At 42.7% G+C, this 20,913-nt stretch overlaps 1 protein-coding gene across 1 annotated transcript; it reads left to right on the plus strand.

The window, feature by feature from the left end:
• The first annotated feature begins 1,526 nt into the window (after window positions 1–1,526).
• On the plus strand, window positions 1,527–4,113 carry hs3st1 (heparan sulfate (glucosamine) 3-O-sulfotransferase 1). The gene is made up of 2 exons (XM_084459636.1): window positions 1,527–1,963; window positions 2,517–4,113. Exon 2 carries the CDS (start codon window positions 2,655–2,657, stop codon window positions 3,585–3,587), a length of 933 nt encoding a protein of 310 aa, XP_084315762.1. The 5' UTR covers window positions 1,527–1,963; window positions 2,517–2,654; the 3' UTR covers window positions 3,588–4,113.
• The last annotated feature ends 16,800 nt before the right edge of the window (window positions 4,114–20,913 follow it).

A 20,913-nucleotide genomic window follows, 5' to 3' on the forward strand; every position in this document is an offset into this window, starting at 1 on the left:
GCTCTACTACCTCGCGGAAACTGGTTGCCCCGTCACTCCGAGGCCCCCCCTCTGCCCATCTTTCCTCGCAGGCTCAAAACTCATGTCTTCAACAAGTACTACAACTATCCTCCCTCTTAAGCACCTATTGTATTTTAGATTGCTATTCTTGTATTTTTCCTTCAGCACCAGATTATGCTAAGTTACTTGTTTTAGAAAGAAGATGCACTTGTGAGTTCTGGCAAGTAGTAGTACAGTACATTGGCTTTTCCTACGTTAAATGCAATTATTGTTAGTCGCTTTGGATAAAAGCTAAATGACTAATGTGATGTAATGTAACATATGTAATGTAATATGTAATGTAATATCCATCCCCATGTAACCCAGAACACTGGATTAAGTTAAGTGACAGTTACTTACAGAAAGTATTTTCACATTTATCTCTTGCAATCACACATACACACACATGTTCCCTTGCCAAGGGTCTAGTGACTCACAGGAAATAGATACTCAGCATTAATTTTTGCTAATTAGAGATAAGTAGTGCAAGTGCCCTTTGGGGGCCTGTGCACGTTCTGCAGAAGACAGGTTGACTGACACTAATAAACTAATCCTTATCAATGGGGTGAGGTGCAAGTCTAATGGAGTACATGAAAAAATATTTTATATGGCATGCAAAAAAGAGAGTTGAGATAGAAATAGTGTCTTGTTTAAAAGGCCTCAAGTTAAGTTTTAAGTGGTGTTTTGCTGCAGCTTCACAAGTCCCACAAGAGGATGTGTGATCTAAAATGGCGGAAGTGTTCACTTTGGTATCATTCCTCATTATGTATTACATTAATAAAATAACTGTGCCGGAAGGCAAAATATCATTCAACACGACAATGATTTCAAATGATACACTCTAGCTTCTATGGACAAAAGAAAGGGATGGTGGTCAGTGCCTCGTTGAAAGCCATCTTCCTGAGGACCTTAGAAAACTCAGAGCTCCTGTAGAGTAATTATCTCTAACTTGGTGAGTTGCTAGACAACAGTGGTTTCCTGTAATGCGTTCACATAGCCTACTGTAAGTTCCCAAAGCACATCTTTTGGTTAATCATTTTAACTCTTAAAGCTGCTGCTCTAAGATTATTCTTACACATTTCTGTAGACTACACCTTGTTGTTTATCGTGGTACAAGACAAGCATCGACATGCTTGAAAATATGTTTTTGTCCAACTTGCAGGTATGAATCAACTGTGCTTTATTTCATGTAGCCAATGACATCGCATACTTAAGATAGGCTACTGTACCTAACTCTATACTCTCCTTTCCCGTTGGATTTCATGGTGCACTGTTGCTCATACGCTAGGGAACGTATCAGTAATACACTGAAAATGGGAGCGGGAGGTAGGGAGGAGTGGTAGTCCCGTGCGTAATGTAGGCGGTGCGTAATGTAGGCGGTGCGTAATGTAGGCGGTATGTACCACGTTATCCAGCCGAAACTCCAAAACTGGTGGACACATTGGAGCGCATTACATTCTCTTACAAAGGCGAGTTTGGCAGCCAGTGAGAGCGCAAACAAAACTGGCAAGTTGTTGTGCGTCTGGAACATATTTTTACAGCTACGGGTCGCATGCATCATTTTCAATGACCGTCTCAAGTACGTGGAAAACGATATGAATATTATTATTTGACGACTAGCTCACATTTAAAGGTAAGATATTGCAAAACGGAAAGGTGCATATGAGGAAAGCGTATTCCAAACGGAATGCGATACAACCAGGGATGGCTTAGATAGATAGATTACAGTTCAATATACAGTAGGAAACATACGACTGAGACGTAGAAGTAGAAATTCGCACGGTATGGCATTGTCTTAGAACCTAACCTGAGTAGAGTAGAATCTTCTACTAGGCTACTTTTCCTCTCGGATTTTGAATTCTCACAGGCACGGATTTTGACAGCCTGTGCTGAAACAAGTAGCGAATGTGGCTGTATTGACAAGGTAGGCTATACCCTGCTCCAAATGTGTCTCTTAACACGTCTTCTGTGGAGTTTAATCACCCCTCATTGATGCTGGACTCTCAATTATGATTTTTAGTAATGACTCATTAGATGGGATAGTTAAATAAATAACAAACGTTAAATTAATTTAATATGGTTATTTATCATGCTATCATATTTATTTCGGTAATGCTTTTTGAGCAGTATATCTAGGCTATACAAGGATAGCCAGTAGTTCTGTTGTTTCATGTATCACACTTTTGATTAAAAGAAATGTTTAACATAGAACAATTCAGAGCCTTCAGAAACATTGATGACATTCAACAACAGAGTAAAACTCTGTGCTGCCATAGACACGTGATGTTAATCTAATCACAGCGGACGGCTGAGGCTACAATGTATTTTTCATATCTTTCTTATTGCGTCAGGAAATCATTTATTCATAATTTCAATAATTCACCAATCAATAAATCATCAATAATGTATTCATAACAGCTGTTCACACCCAAACATTAAGTGCCAGCAAATCACACCTCTTTCTTCTGCCCTTGCAGTGTTGCAGTGACCGAAGACAGAAGAACAGTTTTTCTATCTCAACTGGACCGTAGTTCTCTGGCTGCTGCTCTTTCAATGTGGGATACAGTTTTGCTGCTTTCGCCAGGCTGAAATCCACAAGGGTCAGGACCTCCCTCATGGCCGCCTTGATCTTTGGGCTGCTCTTGTTCGCAATGCAGTCCCCCCCCATCCCCTCCAGGCCTGCTGAGAGGCCCGACAGGGGACCCCCTAATTCCCCTGGCCTGACCCCGCTGGTTCTCAACGTCACGGGGGCCACAGGCCACCCCAACGGCACCCTCCAGCAGCTTCCTCAGATCATCATCATCGGGGTGAGGAAGGGCGGCACGCGCGCTCTCATCGAGATGCTCAGCCTCCACAGCGCCGTGGCGGCGGCGGAGAACGAGGTGCACTTCTTTGACTGGGAGAGCCACTTCCAGAAGGGCCTGCCCTGGTACCGGAGCCAAATGCCCTTCGCCTTCCCCGGCCAGCTGACGGTGGAGAAGACCCCGGCTTACTTCACCTCCAGTAAGGTCCCGGAACGCATCCACCAGATGGACCCGGACATCAAGCTGCTGCTCATCCTCAGAGACCCGACGGAGCGCGTACTGTCGGACTACACCCAGGTGTTCTACAACCGTCTTCAGAAGCACAAGCGCTACCAGCCCATCGAGTCAGTGCTGGTTAAGGACGGTGAGATCAACCTGGGATACAAAGCTCTCAACCGCAGCATGTATTACCTGCACATGCTGAACTGGCTACGCTACTTCCCCCTGGAGAGCATCCATGTCGTCGATGGGGACAAGTTGATCAGTGACCCCTTCCTGGAGATGAAGAGGGTAGAGAGGTTCTTGAGCCTAGAACCACAGATAAACGCATCAAACTTCTACTTTAATAAGACTAAAGGGTTCTACTGTCTGAGGGACCACGGGCGAGAACGCTGTTTACACGACTCTAAGGGACGGGCGCACCCCCACGTGGCGCCGGCCATCCTCCACAAACTATACCAGTTCTTTCATGAACACAACAAGAAGTTCTTTGAGTTGGTGGGCCGAACGTTCAACTGGAACTGAGCCAGTGTGTCTCTGTGTCTAGGGTGTGTTTGTGCGTGACACAACACAGTCTGAAACAGACACATGGTCTGTTTCTCATATACAGTACATGAGCTAATGCTGAGCAAAATGTACAGTGTTAAAGTAAATTTAAGCTAGATTTATTTTTGTATTATTTGAAACAGGGCAGTTTTATGATGCGGCAAAAATCTTGGACTTTTCTGACATTGTGTTTTTCCTGACATCGTCATTCAGTGCGTGAGAAACCAAAATGTGTCTTTTGATTTGGCTGTTTGGAAACAGTTTTTCACTTTTATGTTTGCTGAATGGAGAACTGGTTTGTTACTTAGAAGAAAAGCTGATAACTTCTCAACAATAAAGGGCATTCAAAGTTAATACAGTGTTAACGTGTCAAGTGCAAATATAGCCTATAGATTAGATGCCATTTTGCAGCACTGATAAATAAGCATTTAAGCTACAATATCACAATCAATGTTTTTGACTATCTATCGTTCAGTGTTCTGAAGGATCTTTATTTGCTGCTATGTTTGGGTTTGGTCAGTTACAAAATGTGATATGTGTATGTTTTGTTACTCAAATGATTTTATCAAATAAGTATTATACTCATGGTATATGTACACATTGTACTATTGTGTTTGTATAGCATACTGTAAATACAATTTTCTTTTCATAAAATGAAGGATTGACACATTAATAAATATGTATTTTTCATTTGTCCTGTGTTTTTGGCCAATGTCTCTACTTAGCTAAGAACAAAGCTTTAGCTTTTCTGCCACCGAACTTCCAACAAATGATAAGAAAAGAGTAAAAGTGGATGATGATGGAGCGTGGATCATCATTTATTTTTATGGTTTGCACAGGAGGCCAGCAACATGGTTGTGAGATGAGATTTTAAATAGATTTTTTCTTTTCATTTCAAACCTTTATTTCCACTCGGGACCCACTGAGGGAGACCCTCATTTAAAAAGAGTTATGATCAGGAGTGTAGTGGAGGGTAAACCCAAGTAAACTCACTTTACCCACCTCTTTAAAATGAAGCTGAGAGTTTATTCACCTTTTTTTCTGATCAACTGTGTTAATCAATGAGGGAAAACAAGGTGGGTAAACTCACTTGACAGGGTTTACCCACCTCTGATTTACCACACACCCCTGGTTAGGAAGAATACATTGATAAACAGAATGAGAGAATTCCAGTGACAAGGTTGGTGCAGTGTTAAATCAAGAGAAGTATCTGTTTTTGCCCCGGGGTGTTTCCAAACTTTTCAGAAATAAGACATTTATTATTTATTCAAATCCCTTTTGATCAGCAGTGGCATTGTCTTGTGTGTACCAACTGTCACACTCAGGGTACGTGGCCTAGTTTCTTGTATAGAGCCCTCCCATGTCTGTGCAGACAGACCCTTAACCTCAATGCCCTCAGTGGCCTAAATCCGTTGGGGGCGGGGGGCAATCCTCACATAGGTTCACACATGGTTTTGTAAGTGTTGAGTAATATTATCAACAGCAAGGATCAGAACATGTTTGGGCAGGTCACGGGTTTTGGGGAAGCAATGCAAGAGAGGGGGGACAGAGAGTTAAGGGAGAGTGGGGGAGATAGAAATCTGTAGAAAGATAATCCTCTTATTCCTTCTATGATTTTGCAATTGCGACAGCGTTATTAGCATATTCTGTCAAGGGTCATGTTGCTTTAGCTTTGAAGTAAATGTCTCAGGTTTCTTCACGGTCTTCAAAAGGGAGCTCATCTGGAACAACCTGCGGGGGTATTTCTTATAGGTCGTGTCCTCCTTAAATGAGAAAAAAAAAACAGGCCAGGTCCAGCCTGGCTTATGTGCATGGCTGGCTTGTTTCTGTTCAGGACTGGTCGAACGGAAGCTAGCCATGCCACTGAAATAGCTGTGAATTTAAATGACATTAAATAATGTCTGATAAATGAACATACCTGGATACATCAGTTTCAATGCTTCCAATGCTAATCCAGCACAATAAGAGCGGGATAGCCAGTTAGCTCATGAGCTCACAACAACTAGCAGCAGCTTCCATAACATTAATGGTAGCGGTCAGTGGCTAAAGCAGTTACACTGATGATTCCTGTAACGTTAGCTATTTTGCTGCAATTGTCTCCCGGGTGGGAGTTCAATGCTTTCACCGCTACTCTTCTTGTGCAGTGGAGATCAGCAGGTTGGTTTTGGTGTCCTTCTTCCAGTCCCTAGTGTGGGTTGGGGTTAGAATAAGGGTTGGGGTTGGGACAGGATCTGACCTATCAGGCAAGGGGTAAATGTGGGAGTGAAAGGATGAACATGTAGAGGTTTGGGGTAAAGTCCCATAAAGTCATCTCCACCGGGGCGTTGAACCCCGGTCTCCCGCGTGGGAGTCCATTGCTTTCACCTACTTTCACCGCTACTCTACTTGTGCAGTGGAGATCAGTGGGTTGATTTTGGTGTCCTTCTTTATTTTGGTGTGCTGGGACTACTGCCTCTTGTGGTGCCAACAGAGAAATGCAGGTCAACATTCAACGGAGGGAGGGAGGGAGGGAGTGATAACGAACAAACGCTATCCTAGGTGTGCTGGCTTACAGCCACACACGAAAAAGGGATATTCCTGCCTGTGACCTTCCCACAGTGACTTGCCAGGTCAGATGAGGACTCAGACTCTTGTAAACATCCGCTCTCCACATTGCTGAATGGCACTCACTTGTTCACGCTGCAAAACATCACCCCACCAAGCTAAGTGCTTCCATTGTGGCTTTTTGTTAACCTCTCATACAGTACTTGAGGCAACAAAGAAGGATACAAACTCCAAACTCTTACCGCAGCCACATCATAGCTCTGCTTGCTCATACTTTATTGAAACTATAAGTACCATCTATTAGAATGCCTCTCAAATCCACTTGGCTGCAGAGTCTATTAGGTTTTACTGTCACAGATTGCAAATAATCAATTCCTTTCGCCCTACAGGAGTGTGAGTTTGTACTGGTGTCAGATTAATAGTCTAGCACTTCCCCTGGTGCCTCAGTGTCACGCTTGGCTGAAGAATAGACTGAATAATGTCTACCCACCTCCCACTCTACATTGCCAGCCCACCGCAGTTGTTTTTGAAGGACTTGTTTCCTACAAATTACAGTCATCCACTCTGGACCATTCTCCAACGGAGTGAAGTACCTCTCTGGTTACCAGGGTTGCAGCCCATTGGTCCATTCAATATGTGAAGCCAAGCAGAAGATATGAGAAACACACTCACATACTCTGTCTATCTCTCGCCCTCACTCTCTCTCTCTTTCTCTCTCACGCACACACACTCTCTCTCACACACTCTCTCTCTCTCTCTCTCTCTCTCTCTCTCACACACACACATACACACACACACACACACACACGACACTTGCTAACCCCGGGGGCAGACCTACCAACTAAATCAGTGTGGGAATTCCAACTCTTAAAGTCAATTAGGGGAAGTAAATCAATTAAGACCTTTGCCTAGTTTGCCTAGTCTGTTCATACGTTCTCCACTTTAGACACAAGACCTTTTTATTTGTAAGTGTGACCCTGTAACCAGCCAACCATTCATCCCTACCTTTCAACTGGAAGTGAAAAGACTTCTGCCTTCTTCTTGCAGGAACACTGAAATCATTGACCACTGACTAAATGCATTTATAGTGAGCCGTATTCGATTGTGACATCCATTGACAAAGACTATGCTTCTCTTAGAAACGTTAACCTTGAGATGAGGACAGAGGAGCCATATGAAAAGGTTTACTGTAAGAAGCCTCTCGCCTTATCTGTCACAATCATCTCTACGGTAGTTCTCTGATGATACTGTGTCGCAGGAACTCGCGTCCATGCTTTATATCAGGACAGTGTGAGCACACTAGTCCAATGGTGGGATAATAATAACTCACTGACTCTGAACATCATCAAAACCAAGGATGTCATCTTTGACCCCCAGTCAGTAGCACATCAGAGTCCTGTCCTCATCAACAACCAACTTACTACAGTAGTATCCAGCAGGTGGATTCCTACACACACACACACACACACACACACACACACACACATACACACATACAGATATTTAGATGTCCATGTAGACAGTGCCTTGAACTGGAGTTTCCATGTACAATGTGTGCTTTCCAAAGTACAACAACCAACGTATTTCCTCCAAAGACCCGTTGGTGCCTCCAGTGAAATTCTCTTTTGTTGCTCCACCATGCTGTCATTCAGTACTGCAATATTGTTTGGTCCAACAGCATGCAAGCAAAACCTTAAGTGGCAGGACTCCTAATAGCTGCATATGGATCTATGGATCTGCATCTATGGATCTAAGACTGGAGGTCCATTCACCAAGACGTTCAGAATAGCCACAACAACAGCTTGCTCAGGATGGCCTCCAAGACTGCAGGGGATCCAGCACATGTACTATACTAAACCCCAACATTGTCCTACTACCACCAAGAAGGCATTATATAGACTACCTTATTGCAAACTTAACAGTTTTAAGTCCTCCTTTGTTCCACACTTGGCCAGTCTGATCAAGGTGGCATGTCGTCTTGTGGCTAAGCTGGCGTATTGACAACGAAGGCCAGTTCACTTTAGTGTACAGTGTACAGTGATGAGTGAGGGCTCTACAGTCTGTAATGAAACGTATAGCTCCATGGTTCACTGTATCAAGCATAAAGGCAATGGGCAGATGCATTCATATAGCACATCTCCATAGTCAAGAACAGGCAAGAATGTTGCTTCAACAATTTTTCGTCTGACATTAAAAGAAAAGCCCAACTTAAGTTTCAACTTTTTCACCATAGTCTCTATAGCCTATATAAAATGTAATTGGAAGGAGAGATGGTCATCAACTGAAAATCCTAGGTATTTGTATGAGGAGACTACTTTGATTTGCTGGCCAGTAGTAGCAACAATCCCCTGATGTGACTGTGTCCCTCTACTAGACTTGGAGAAAACCATACCGTTTCTTTTTTTCCCCAGCATTTTGCACAAGCTTTAACTGATACAATACAATACAATTTGTTAAAAACCTGTTGCAGGAGCTTAAAGGCATCATTTAGGGTAGCTGCCCAGCAATAAATAATAGTGTCATCTGCATAAAAATGGAAAGACGCATTAGGCACATTTTCCCCCAGGCAATTTATATAAATAGTAAATAAAAGTGGGCCAAGCACCGAGCCCTGTGGGACACCGTTAGATACTGTTAGGACATCAGAGGTCAGTCCTTCAAACTGGGTAGACTGAGTCCTGTCTTTAAGGTCAGCAAGTCATCAAACCAACCCACAGTGTGTTGAGAAAAACCAATATCAACAAGCCTCTTGATAAAAATGTCATTGTCCACCGTGTCAAAAGCTTTAGACAAATCAATAAAAAAGAGCCACACAGCGTTTCTTGCTATCTAAGGCTTTTGAGATATCATTAAGAACTTTCATAGTAGCAGTGCTGTTCTTTTCTAAACCCTGACTGATGTCTGGATAAAATTGAATGGTTGTATAGGTAGTTGTTTACCTGTTCACTAACCAGAGACTCTAGCACTTTGGCCAATACAGAAAGTTTAGAAATAGGTCTGTAGTTATTTAACACTTATTTAACACTGTTGGAACTCCACCTTTTAAAAGGGGGTAACACATAAGCAGCCTTCCAAATCATGGGGATCTCATTTGAAACCAAGGTCAGGTTAAAAAGATGTGTTAAAGGTTGATCTATAAAGTCTACAGCTAACTTTAAAAAGCCAGGCTCCAGATGGTCCGGGCCAGATGGTTTTCTGGGGTTTAGCGTCTTGAGAGCTTTGTGAACCTCAGACACAGAAAAAGGCACAAAGCTAAAACCGTGGTTCACAGCACTTTCATAATTTGCATAATCATTACCTGTGGTTCCAGGGCGAGTGAGAGTCAAACAGGAGCCCTGATGTTTTAACATTTCAGACTTGTCAGATACAGTTACATTGTTTTTAACAATACATTTAGGTTAACCCTTATCTGGGTAGCAAAGAATGCCAAAATGAAATAAGAACTTCTAGTTACTAAATATGGGTGTTTAAAAGTGCTAAAAACAAATAAAAAGACAAATTACAAACAAAATGAGCAAACACTGAACAGAGACAATAGACCTGCTGCCATCTTCTTCATGATAACCGTTTACCAATATGAACACAGATATAGAAGGCTATACTAGAATATTTCAAGACAAAATATTGAGGACAAAAACAATGTATGAGGAACATACTCAAGTTGCAATGCAGGGTCAAGTCATCTAGCCAGGTGTTCCTTTTGAATGACGGAATGCGTGACAAGTTGGAGTAGGAGTTGAAATTGGACATCCTCTCCCTCATCTGGAGGAAAAACAGCTGATGGATTAAGAGGCTGGAGATTCCAGTAAAACCCTGTCATCGCTGGCAGACTGGGCACATCCCCCTGTTTGCCTGACTTGAGGAATTTTGGAGGATTCAGGAGTTCCATCTCCACTGTTGACATAAAACTATTCTGGCATCAGACTGGATGATGAGATAAATTGAAGTTAAATACTGCTCGTATCTCAATGTTTTTTCCTCTTGCAGGAGATCACTAAACCCATCAATTTCCCTTCAACGTTATTATTTCTGTGAGCATTTTCATTCCCTAACTTTGACACCACAATGAAATGCAGGTATTAAATAGAAAGAAATGTGGTTTGGCTTCTTGGTGATCTGCCCTCTCAATCCTATTTACCCTTTTAGAGTTAATGAAACATAAATGGATCTGTCATGACCGAAGGCAAAATCAGAGAGCCCTCCAAGCTCATGGTATGTATTTCTCAGTCTTTCCTTCATCTTTGGCACAGTGTGCAGTGTGATCTGGCCACTGCTGTGCTCCGTTATCAGTCATTCCTGGCAAGGCTTTCCCTGGCTGGGGAATAAGCCCACGTGGCTAGGGATAAGTCCTGCTGCTACCAGACACCTCTCTGCCTGCATTCAGCATGGCTGGACCCATAGATAGCACACCCTCTCCATGGGATGTGTGTGTGTGTGTGTGTGTGTGTGTGTGTGTGCGTGTGTGCGTGTCTCTATAGGGAACGGCCTGTGAGCAGCTTTCTAAGCACTAGGGTCCAAAGTCAGACCGATGTGCCTTAAAAAAATAAAATAAAAAAATTAACTGAGGGAGCCTAGCTCAAATGTGCTCTGCAGGAATGGGATGATGCTACTTGCTCTTGCTAAGAGTTTATTTTGACATGGCAAATGTGTGTGTCTAATGTATCATTGCTTTATTTTCCATGGTACAATGTCCAGGGGGATCATGCAGAATAGTATTACGACACATTTTATTTTTTCATTGTCTTCATTTGAAAGTGTAGAGTTGCAGCTCATTGGAACCATGTGTTGGCCTGTCCTCACACAGCTCGGTTGTGGTCTGAAGAAACGCACCAGTTCCTGGCCAGTGATATTCATTGATATTCCACTACATTTGGAATAGAGGTTCACAGCAGTTCACTTTATGGAAGTACTTTAACTTGACAACATATGGCACTGTCAAAAGATAAAGTTCAAATGAAGAGAAAAATGTGGCAATCGGTTACAACAAACAATGATCATATTCCAGCATCTAATAGGAACCTCATTGAAGTTAGATTCTACTCTCCATTCGAGTTTGCAATGTTTGTTTTAGAGTCACCGCTCCCAAGCACCTCATATCCTTAAACATCAAATCAAGAAAATAAAAAACAGGTGTCATTTCTGGAGAGGTCAAAATGACATCCAATCACAGCAATCTTACCCTAAGTCTTGTATACCTGATTAAAGAGGGAAAGCAACTGGTTGGGATTCATGATTGACCAAATCCTTTTACCCCTGAGTCCTGGCGATGTATCACATCCTACTTGAAGGTAATTCAGTCTTGTAAGTAACTGAACCATGACAAATTAAAGCTGGAAGACACACGTTAAGACATCCCTATCATTCTTTTTCAGTCTTTTCTGGTAATTGTGTTTCTATTCTTGATTTATTTTTGAGGAAAGACTTATTTTTTCTTTGCAACATTGTTTTTTCTATGCAACATTGTGTACCCTGCATGTATTTGTTCACGATCTGCCATGTTTGTAGTCTGGTATGATAAAAAGAACACACTGCTTGAAATTGTTAGGCATGATGTTTATACAGTACATTTCAGAGTCCTAACTAAACAAAGCAGACAAGATTCAGACTCAAGAGCCCATGACTATTTGTTATGTGTCTTGCAAACACATTTGGCAGAGTAAGATATGCTTTTGTTTAAACTAAGCCTTTTAATGTAAGTTTGTTTATGGGAAATAATTTCATTTCTCATGTCTCTGCTCTGTGAATTCACAGTCAAATGATCAATCTGTATTCATGTTCCCAGTCCTCCTCTCCGATACTGTAGATCAGCCCTGAGGTGCTTCAGTACATCTGTCAAAATGTTCTACCTCTCTGACTCTTGGCCCCCAACAAGTACAACCTCAAGCACTAAAAGTCCCTTAGAGACAGACTGAAGGGGGGGAGAAAGAGTGAACACATTGATCTGATTTTGTAACATGAATACATTTGGCAATTGGTCAATAGAATCCCATTGGTTCTCTTCTCGGCTTCCATCACAAGACTTTCAATGGACATTGGCCTTTCAACTGGTTAGCCAGTGGGTTCTATGGTCAGCCAACCTTCAAACTTTGGGTTGAATATTTTGTCCAGAACGGAGACATTGCAGGTCATACATCATCCTGTTAGACAGTGGAACGATTGGGGATGAAATGTCTCACTCTGTGTAATAGAAAGACAACATAACGTCTCTGAATCAGAACTTATGATACTCTATCTTGGATTTTCTGATAATGTAACACTGCATCTCTCATTGACTTGTCAACCCTTTCCTCATTGCAGATAGTCTACTACAGGTCCATTAGAACCTGTCATGTTCTGTTGCTTTCTCAAGCCTCCATTTGATTTAAAAACTGAAATATTCTTGAGAGACGGATGTTTTTTGTTTTTTTTCCCAATTCCCCATCACTTTTATTTGCTTACACAAGTAGACGCCTAATGTAGACAAGGTCTATGTTCATTTTTCACACTTTAACAGTTGAAAATATTTCAATTTGGATCCTATAACTAAACGATAAATGGAATATTTCAGAAAAATGAAAAACAGTATTCATTTCCAACTAACATTTTTGTTTCACTGACAGTGTTTGGAGAGCAAAGTGCTCTCTCCAACTTCCATTTTGCCACTACCTCTCACAGTTCTATTCCTAAAATAGACTATTTTACATATTACCTTGGCAACTGCCTCTTTTCTCATTAGGTAGTTCAGTATTTCTTTAATAATAGTCTCATTCTAGCCCAAACGTTTCGTATGTAAATGTGGCTCCGCCCAGCATTGACAAAACAAGGGTCCCACTAAGAAGGATTTGTTTCACCCTCTGCATTAACAAATCAAACCAAGATGAGACATTCCATATCTCAACCATTTCACACAAGTCCTAGTTCTTTTTTTCCTTCTTGTTTTGACTACAAGATGACCTCAATTGGCTAGCTTGCTAAATGCATGACTTCAATTGTTGTATTACTATTACATTGACATAAATAGCAGTATACAGTCATGGTCAATAAGCTTTAAATCTCCACCATTCCTCCTCTTTAGTCAAACATTATGGGGTCATAGACCCTATGTACCATCACACTCCCTGTGTCTTGTAGCAGTTTTGTCAAGTGAATGACCAAACATGGCCACTGGTGAGTGTGTGATACCGGTCAGCTGGGCTCTGCATTAATGTACACTCTGTGAGAGGGTGAACGGGAGCTGGAGAGAGGCTTAAATGTCTGTCCACTTCTATTTCTCTCCTAATTTCACACACTGTTGAGTCGGCCTGGTGACTGACTGCTTATGTTGAAGCTGGTTTTCCACCAACACTGCAGAAGTGGGACTTAGAAGTGCTTCTCACTGCTTCATTTCACCATGTAGGATGTTGTCCCCCAACACTTATTTAATGATCTTGATGTGTGAGCCACCATCAGCTCTCAGGATGTAATGTACAGCATGTGTATCAGTCCTTGTTCATGAGAGTGGGTGGGTTTGTATCAGTTTGTCACAGTGTGTGTGTCACTGGGATGTATGCACAAGAGCATGCTATCAGTGTGTGTGTGTGTGTGTGTGTGTGTGTGTGTGTGTGAGAGTGAGAGAGAGAGAGAGAGAGAGTGTGTGAGGGAGAGAGAGAGAGAGAGAGGGGAAAAGAAAGTAAGAGTGATCTCACATTCATTCTAGAAGATTATTATCATACGGATGATGAGTCTGGTTGTGTCTGCATTCAGCAAACCTGCAATGCATCATGGGTACAGGGTTGCTTTACTAAACAAGACAAACGTGTTTAGTAAAGCAACACAGCAGGTTACTATGTAGGCCACAAAAAGCCTGAAACAGCCTCTACATCTCTGATTTCCAAAATGACTTTACACCCCCATCTACTCTTTTTTTGCACAATCTGAGTTTGACCACTGCCAGAGGAATATCTAGAAACAAGCACACTAGACATAATAAATCTCATTGCTCTGTCTGCAAGGAGCCATACCATGAATTGAAACGACACTTTTTTTTCTAGGTCACTGGAATAAATAAAGTAAATCACAGTCTTATAATCAGGTTTCTGTCACAATGTTCCAGTGAGGCCCTTATCTGGGCGGACAAAGCTGTAGACATTTTGTTTGCGGGTGCAAATAACATTATGTTGGACATGAAACAAGATAAGGTGCTTTATAAAATATGAACCATCTTGACAGGTTCTGACAGGAGGCTGATATTCCATAAAAGTGATTTGGTTAGTGGGTGCGAGCAAAGGAAATGAGGTAGAGGAAATATTATTTTTTGCACTCACTGATATGAAGAAAACGTGGTGCTGTGAATTTTCCCTGATGATATTCAGATGTCAAGGTCAATCGATGTGTGAATGGTGACAGGAATGTTTCCCTCATAGAAGGAGTGAGGATTAGTTTCTTTGTTTGTCTTAATTGCTAAGGTGTTTACATTGTGTGAAAATGTCTTTGTTAATAAGGTTGTTTACATTGTGAACATACCGATAAAGCCTATGACTGAGAGAAAGTATAATTGAGTGCAAAGGTTTGTGTGTGTGTGTGTCTGTGTGTGTGTGTGTGTGTGTACAGTATGCCTACAGTATGTTTGTGTCCCCTCAGGCAGCATGTCTCCTGGGTTTGTCCCCCTCTCTGTCTAATAAACCCCTAGTGTTGCACTAGCATGTGTTGCACTAGCATGGCTTCCTGTGAGGGGACAGTCTCCTGCAATCAGCTTCTTCAAAGTGTGAGTTGTGTTGTGTGTGTGCGTGTGTGTTTGTTTGTCTATGTGTGTGTAGGTGAATGTGTATGTGGGTTGGGGGAGGTTTGCTTGCCCCCGTGATTTGTTATTCAGTGAACCGCGTCGCCAGAGAAATGGATTTACTCGCGTGCCCTCCGCAGAGGAATGAAGGTCGGCCCCAACCCTCGGCGATGTCATTTGCTGCGCGCTGTGGTTGTTAATACGGCGCTGAGAGAAAAGTGGACGGAAAAACATTCAACGTCGATTTGGAATTCCAGTGCTTCTGTGATGAGAAGGGGAGATGAAGGAGAGGGGTGGGCTGGATTAAGAAGGACAGAAGGAGAGCTTGGTTACATCACCTGTAGCCTTTTCTCTCATTTTGAGGGCTCTCTGCAGTTGTCGTTAAGCAGTAGGCTACTTACTTCTGCTAGGGGTAGAAATAACACTGTTAGAAATAACACTGGATAAGGAACAACGCCGGCAACATTACATTTTCTGTGTTGCACATGGTGCCCTAATGTGCATCGACGTGTTGTGGAGCCAAATGGAACCATCACATTGTTGCTCCCTCCACATAAATAGGTGGAAGTATGTTTTGGAGATACATTCCATTGGTTTGATGTGATCGTTTCTTTCTGAGGACCTGTCCTTGACCACCAGCACCTTGACCCTGGTCAAGAAGGCCCACAGGAAGCCTCTTCTTCCTGAGGAAACTGGCCAAGCTCCATCTGTACACCCCAGTGCTGGTGAACTTCTATCGCTGTATGATTGAGAGCATCCTTACCACCTGCATCTCAGTCTGGTACGGAAACTGCACTGCCAAGGACCGGAAGTCACTGCAGAGGGTGGTGAAAATAGCTCAGCGCTTCACTAAGACCCCACTCCCTTCCATCACATCAGTCTACGAGAAGCGGTGCTTACGGAGAGCACGGAACATCATCAGAGATTTCAGCATGGACTGTTCACCCTCCAACGTGGTACTTGCTCTGGACCAGGCGCTACCGTTAAGTGATCTTTTTAGCCGGTTTTTGTGGCATCGTCGGCATTATTTTTCAAGGTAGTCTTCTTCAACCGCCATACAACTCCGCATAGCGGACAGCGCCCCATCTGGTCGGAAACCCTCGGAACTACCTCGAAAAATAATGACGATGCCCCAAAAAACGGCTAAAAAGATCACTTAACGGTAGCGCCGAGCTTTCAAAACCCATCGTTTGTTAGAATAGGCGTTTCTGCTTTGGTGAGTGGCTTTGAAATGTTCATTTGACACTTTTAAATATGAGTCAAAATGTCCTTTGTTGGTAGAAAGGACTGTGGTAGCAGATGCTACGTCATCAGCGCACTCACAGTTCCTGAGAAGGGCTATCCTAACCCTAACTCTAACCCTAACTCTAACCTTAACTCTAACCCTAACTCTAACCCCAACTCTAACCCTAACTCTAACGAACCCATTTGTAATGCTTCTAATAGTTAAGCCATTGTTTTTCTACACGGGGAAAAACACAATATAAAAGTGCACTCATATAGAATATGCATTTTTAATGTGCCAAAACATGCAATATGAACATATTGTAACAGTAACAAATTGAAGGAAGGAATTTTCTTAACAGGCATCCAAATAGACAAGTGTCACAGCAAAGGCTATTGGACAGCAGGAAAGATGATTGTCTCTTCAATGGCTGAGGCAGGCATCCATATGGGTGTGAGGTTTAGCGGTTAGAGTGACATAGAAACACATTATCTGTCAGCAGGTGTGCTGTACTATGCCCAGAGGTGTTTGGACACAGTACAAGTATGCTCAGAGACAGCTGGCACATCTGCCTGTGCCCTACAAATGTCCCAGGGCACCATGCCAACTGGACTAGTATCTTTGAGAATATCAACTCTATTCATCATTGTCCCCCACCTGGCGACAGCCGAAGGGGGGGGACTTTAGGTTGGCCGGTGTCACCATAGACATAATAAAGTTCTTTACTATGTCTATGGGTGTCACGTCGTGAGTCTGTCAGTCCCCCCAGAATCCACCACAAAAGGGGCGCCTTTCCAATGCATTTTTCCATTGACAAGTACATTTAGATTTTCACATCAAAAACTATGCTTGGTGTCTCAGTATAGTCTCAGACAAGTTTACTCGGGAAACCATGTACTTTCTACATCCACAGAGAGTAGAGCTTGAGGTGTTTAGTAGAGCTAGATATGTCTGTATTTCAACATTCATTAAAAGACTTTAGACCATACAGGTGCATGGACTTGTTTGCCCACTAGATGGAGACGTTATTGAACTCTTATTCACTCAACCATGGTTTGTGAAGAGCTTACTTTGGTCAATCATTGATACACATGATGTGACATTAGTAGCGCCAGATATGTCTGTATTTCAACATCCATTATGGGACTTTTGACCATACAAGTGCATGGACTTGTTGGCTATTAAAACGGTGCTCATCCGTTGTTGCTTTCTACACAAAAAACTGTAAGTGTCTCAGTGTTGGCACAGTCCATTCTAGCCAGGGGCTTTTTAACTTGACCAGTGTCATCAACCACATGAGCTGGTTAGAGCTCACATAGTCGTACTCGTTATGTTGTTTTTCCCATTGCTAGTAGATTAAGATTTGAAGACAAACTAGTATGTATTTCAGTTAAAGTATAGTCTATTCTACTGAGGGACACTTCTACTTTTCAAATCCAGAGTTTAGATAAAAATATAGATTCCTGGCTTGTTTACTCATTGTTTTACATGTTAGGGGTCTCATAAATTAGTAGTGTATCATATTAATTCAAAAATAAATTCCATCTTTCCACTCCATCATTGCCACAAAGGAATATGCCTCATGGGCGGGGGCCATGTTTACTGTGCACTTGTTACAGTATGGTGAGGGTTGTTCCAGCTCACAAATCGTTGTAATCTACGAATGATTTCCTTTCATCTTACTTGCCCGTCGATTAAAATGAAAGCATTATACCCACATTTGACGTTTTTCATTGCCTTAGGATATGTGTACTCTGCAGACAAACCGCTGCACATAGTGAAGTCCATGGATTATTTTGAATTGAATGGTTGTCCAGCTCACAGACATTTTGGACAATAATGATGAAACCAGGCCAGGTCAAGCCTGGCTTATGTGCATGGCTGGCTTGTTTCTGTTCAGGACTGGTAGGACGGAAGCTAGTCATGCCACTGAAATAGCTGTGAATTGAAATGACATGAAATAATGTCTGATAAATAAAGATGGGTCTTGTCACCTGGACACATCAGTTCCAATGCTTCCAATGCTAATCCAGCACAATAAGAGTGAGATAGCCAGTTAGCTCATGAGCTCACAACAACTAACAGCAGCTTCCAAACATTAAAGGTAGCGGTCAGTGGCTAAAGCAGTTACACTGATGATTCCTGTAATATTAGCTATTTTGCTGTAATTGGTTCAACTTCTGTTTCTGGACAAAGGTAAGGGATAAACCCAGATAATACAAGGCTAGCGGACCTATAGCGGGTCCCCGATGGACGAGTTGGCGGACCTCCGGCGGAATATAACACAAGGCTAGCGGACCTACAGCGGGTCCCCGATGGATGCTCCACCACCATTCCACCGGTAGTTAATTGTCTATATCCTAGGCCCATTGGCCGTGGGGTCCATGGCGTGGTGGCGAGACTCCGCCCCCTCGCGTCAGAGCAGTTTGGGTGTAGTGCAGTTACGTCCGGGCAATCTCCATACACCCACTGGTGAAAACCGTGTGTCTCTAGCCCGCTCAGGGGCTGAGTTGTGGGATCCTTGGCGTGGATAGTGGCGTGATGGCGATACTCCGCCCCCTCAGGTCAGAGCTGGTCGTGGACAGTGTACCTCTCTCTGGGCCACCCACCTGCCCCCACCAGTGAAGACCCTGTGTCTCTAGCCCACTCAAGGACTGAGTTGTGGGATCTCTGGCGTGGTGGTGAGACTCCGCCCCCTCCCGGTCTGCTAGATTGCTGTGCAATTAAGCAACAGTTGCCTACTTCACACAAGCCCATTTCACATGACTGGAGGTGGGTGGCTATGCTGGTTTAGGCCAGAGTACAACAGTCTGGAGACTCCTGCACTTTCCCTGAGGTTGTAACTCCTCATCGATTACCTGCTCATTTGGAATCACTGAAGCCAAGCACTCTGCTTAAATTATAATTACTGTACCAGCACTCCATTAGTGTGTGCGTGTATGTGTGTGTGTGTGTGTGTGTGCGCGTGTGCTTCCGCACTCACATGCACCTGTGTTTTGATTCCAAATAGAAAGAAGTGCTGATGGTATTTCCCCCTCTCCACATACTGCATGCACTCAATGATTTTCATACATCAAGAGCAGCCTGCAAATTAGGGCTGCACAATTAATCGTGAATTAATCAAAATCGCGATTATGACCTCCGCGATTAACTAATCGCAAAAGGCCGCAATTAATGTGATTAAATTTTTTTCTTTGAATTGAGTGTGCTAGGACTACACGGACGAATCACAGGCGCTTATGCTATCTGACCAATCACATGCGTTCAAGCAACGTTCAGAAATTTCACTGAGAAGACGGATAGCAGTAGGTCAAGACAAGTGTCACAAGTGTCACAAGAGTACCCGCAGCCGTGAGTAGTGAAAAAATTAGCAAAAACAAGGTCAGTGAGTTAGTAGCAAGAAAGGGATCAACGTCCGTGATTTGGGAGCATTTTGGTTATTATGTATTAATATCATATTCTATATTAAATATGAATCGCAATTATTAATCGCAATTACCATTTGAAGCAAATAATCGCAATTATTATTTGTCATAATCGTGCAGCCCTACTGCAAATAAGGAGACGTCTCCTCTCTATACTGCAATTTAGGCTACTTATGCTACATCTTACAAGCTTTCAACATCATTCACCAGTTTCCTCAAACAGTTGCTTGAACTTGAAATGAAGTACCAGTATTGCTTGGCCTTCTGTCAATCTTTAATACAGAGCATTGGCTTGAAACATGTTCCAGTAAAGTTAGTCAAGTATGATAACATTGAAAGCCTACCACTTCCATTGTGCACACCTAAGCTCTTTGAATATAAATGCTCTGCCATGATGACAAAGCATGTAGCCTAATTCCTCCAGAGACCAAGTTGACATTTCCCAGTCTAGATGTCTAAATTCTTTGTCAACCTCACCTTATGCTGCTGCTGAGACCCTTTGAAACCGAGCTGAACTGATTCCCTCGGGTGTTAAGATAAAGATAAACAAATGGTTTAGGAACAAATCCCTCGCATTAGCATTAAAGAGTCATAGGCTAATGTTAGCGAGTGGTGCAGTTTCTAAGTGAGATGCTGGGCAAACGATTTGAATGAGTGCCAACAGTGGGCCTACAGTTAATAGTTCACATAGACCCCGCTAGCAATCAGCAGCCCAACTCTCACCTCATTAGCTTTGGCTCCTCTCCACAGCAGGGAGAATGACTCAGATAAATAAGAAGATAATCAGGAAATCTTCCAACTGTGGTCTGACCTGAATTCAGACTCCTTGCTGATGCAGACGGTAGCTACTAGCCTACAGCAACGCATTCATGAATGGCACAGTCAATTGAGTGTGCATGAATTGGACTGGTAATAATGAATTGAATGATAACTCCTACCACCCAAAACATGCTCACACACGCTCACACACACACACACACACACACACACACACACACACACAGAAATTACATCATCTCAGCATAAGGGGTAACAGGGAAACCATCTATACATACAAACATCAGTTCAACACATTCTCCACATTGGTGGAGTTGCGGTTGATAAAGTTTGAATTGATTGAAAAAAGTGAACCTGAGCCAAAAACATCTCCATATTTTCTTTGGAGTGCCGCTATTTCCACTTATTTGGTGTTTTTTTCTACAGTATCGACTGTAGCTGAGTACCCACGGCCAAGGAGGCAATTAGAGGATGCCAGCTGCTCTGCATCTCAATGCTCTATGTTTGAATGAATGAACATGAATGAATGGTACAATAGATGCTTTCCCCAGAACCATGTTGCACTTTTTACTGGTGCCCTGTAAAATAATAGAGTGT

Source organism: Borostomias antarcticus (assembly GCF_949987555.1).
Source record: "Borostomias antarcticus genome assembly, chromosome: 28".
NCBI lineage: Eukaryota > Metazoa > Chordata > Actinopteri > Stomiiformes > Stomiidae > Borostomias > Borostomias antarcticus.

Excerpts from the sequence above, each read along its gene's own strand:
- hs3st1 (XM_084459636.1), top strand. The coding sequence starts at position 2,655 with ATGGCCGCCTTGATCTTTGGGCTGCTCTTGTTCGCAATGCAGTCCCCC.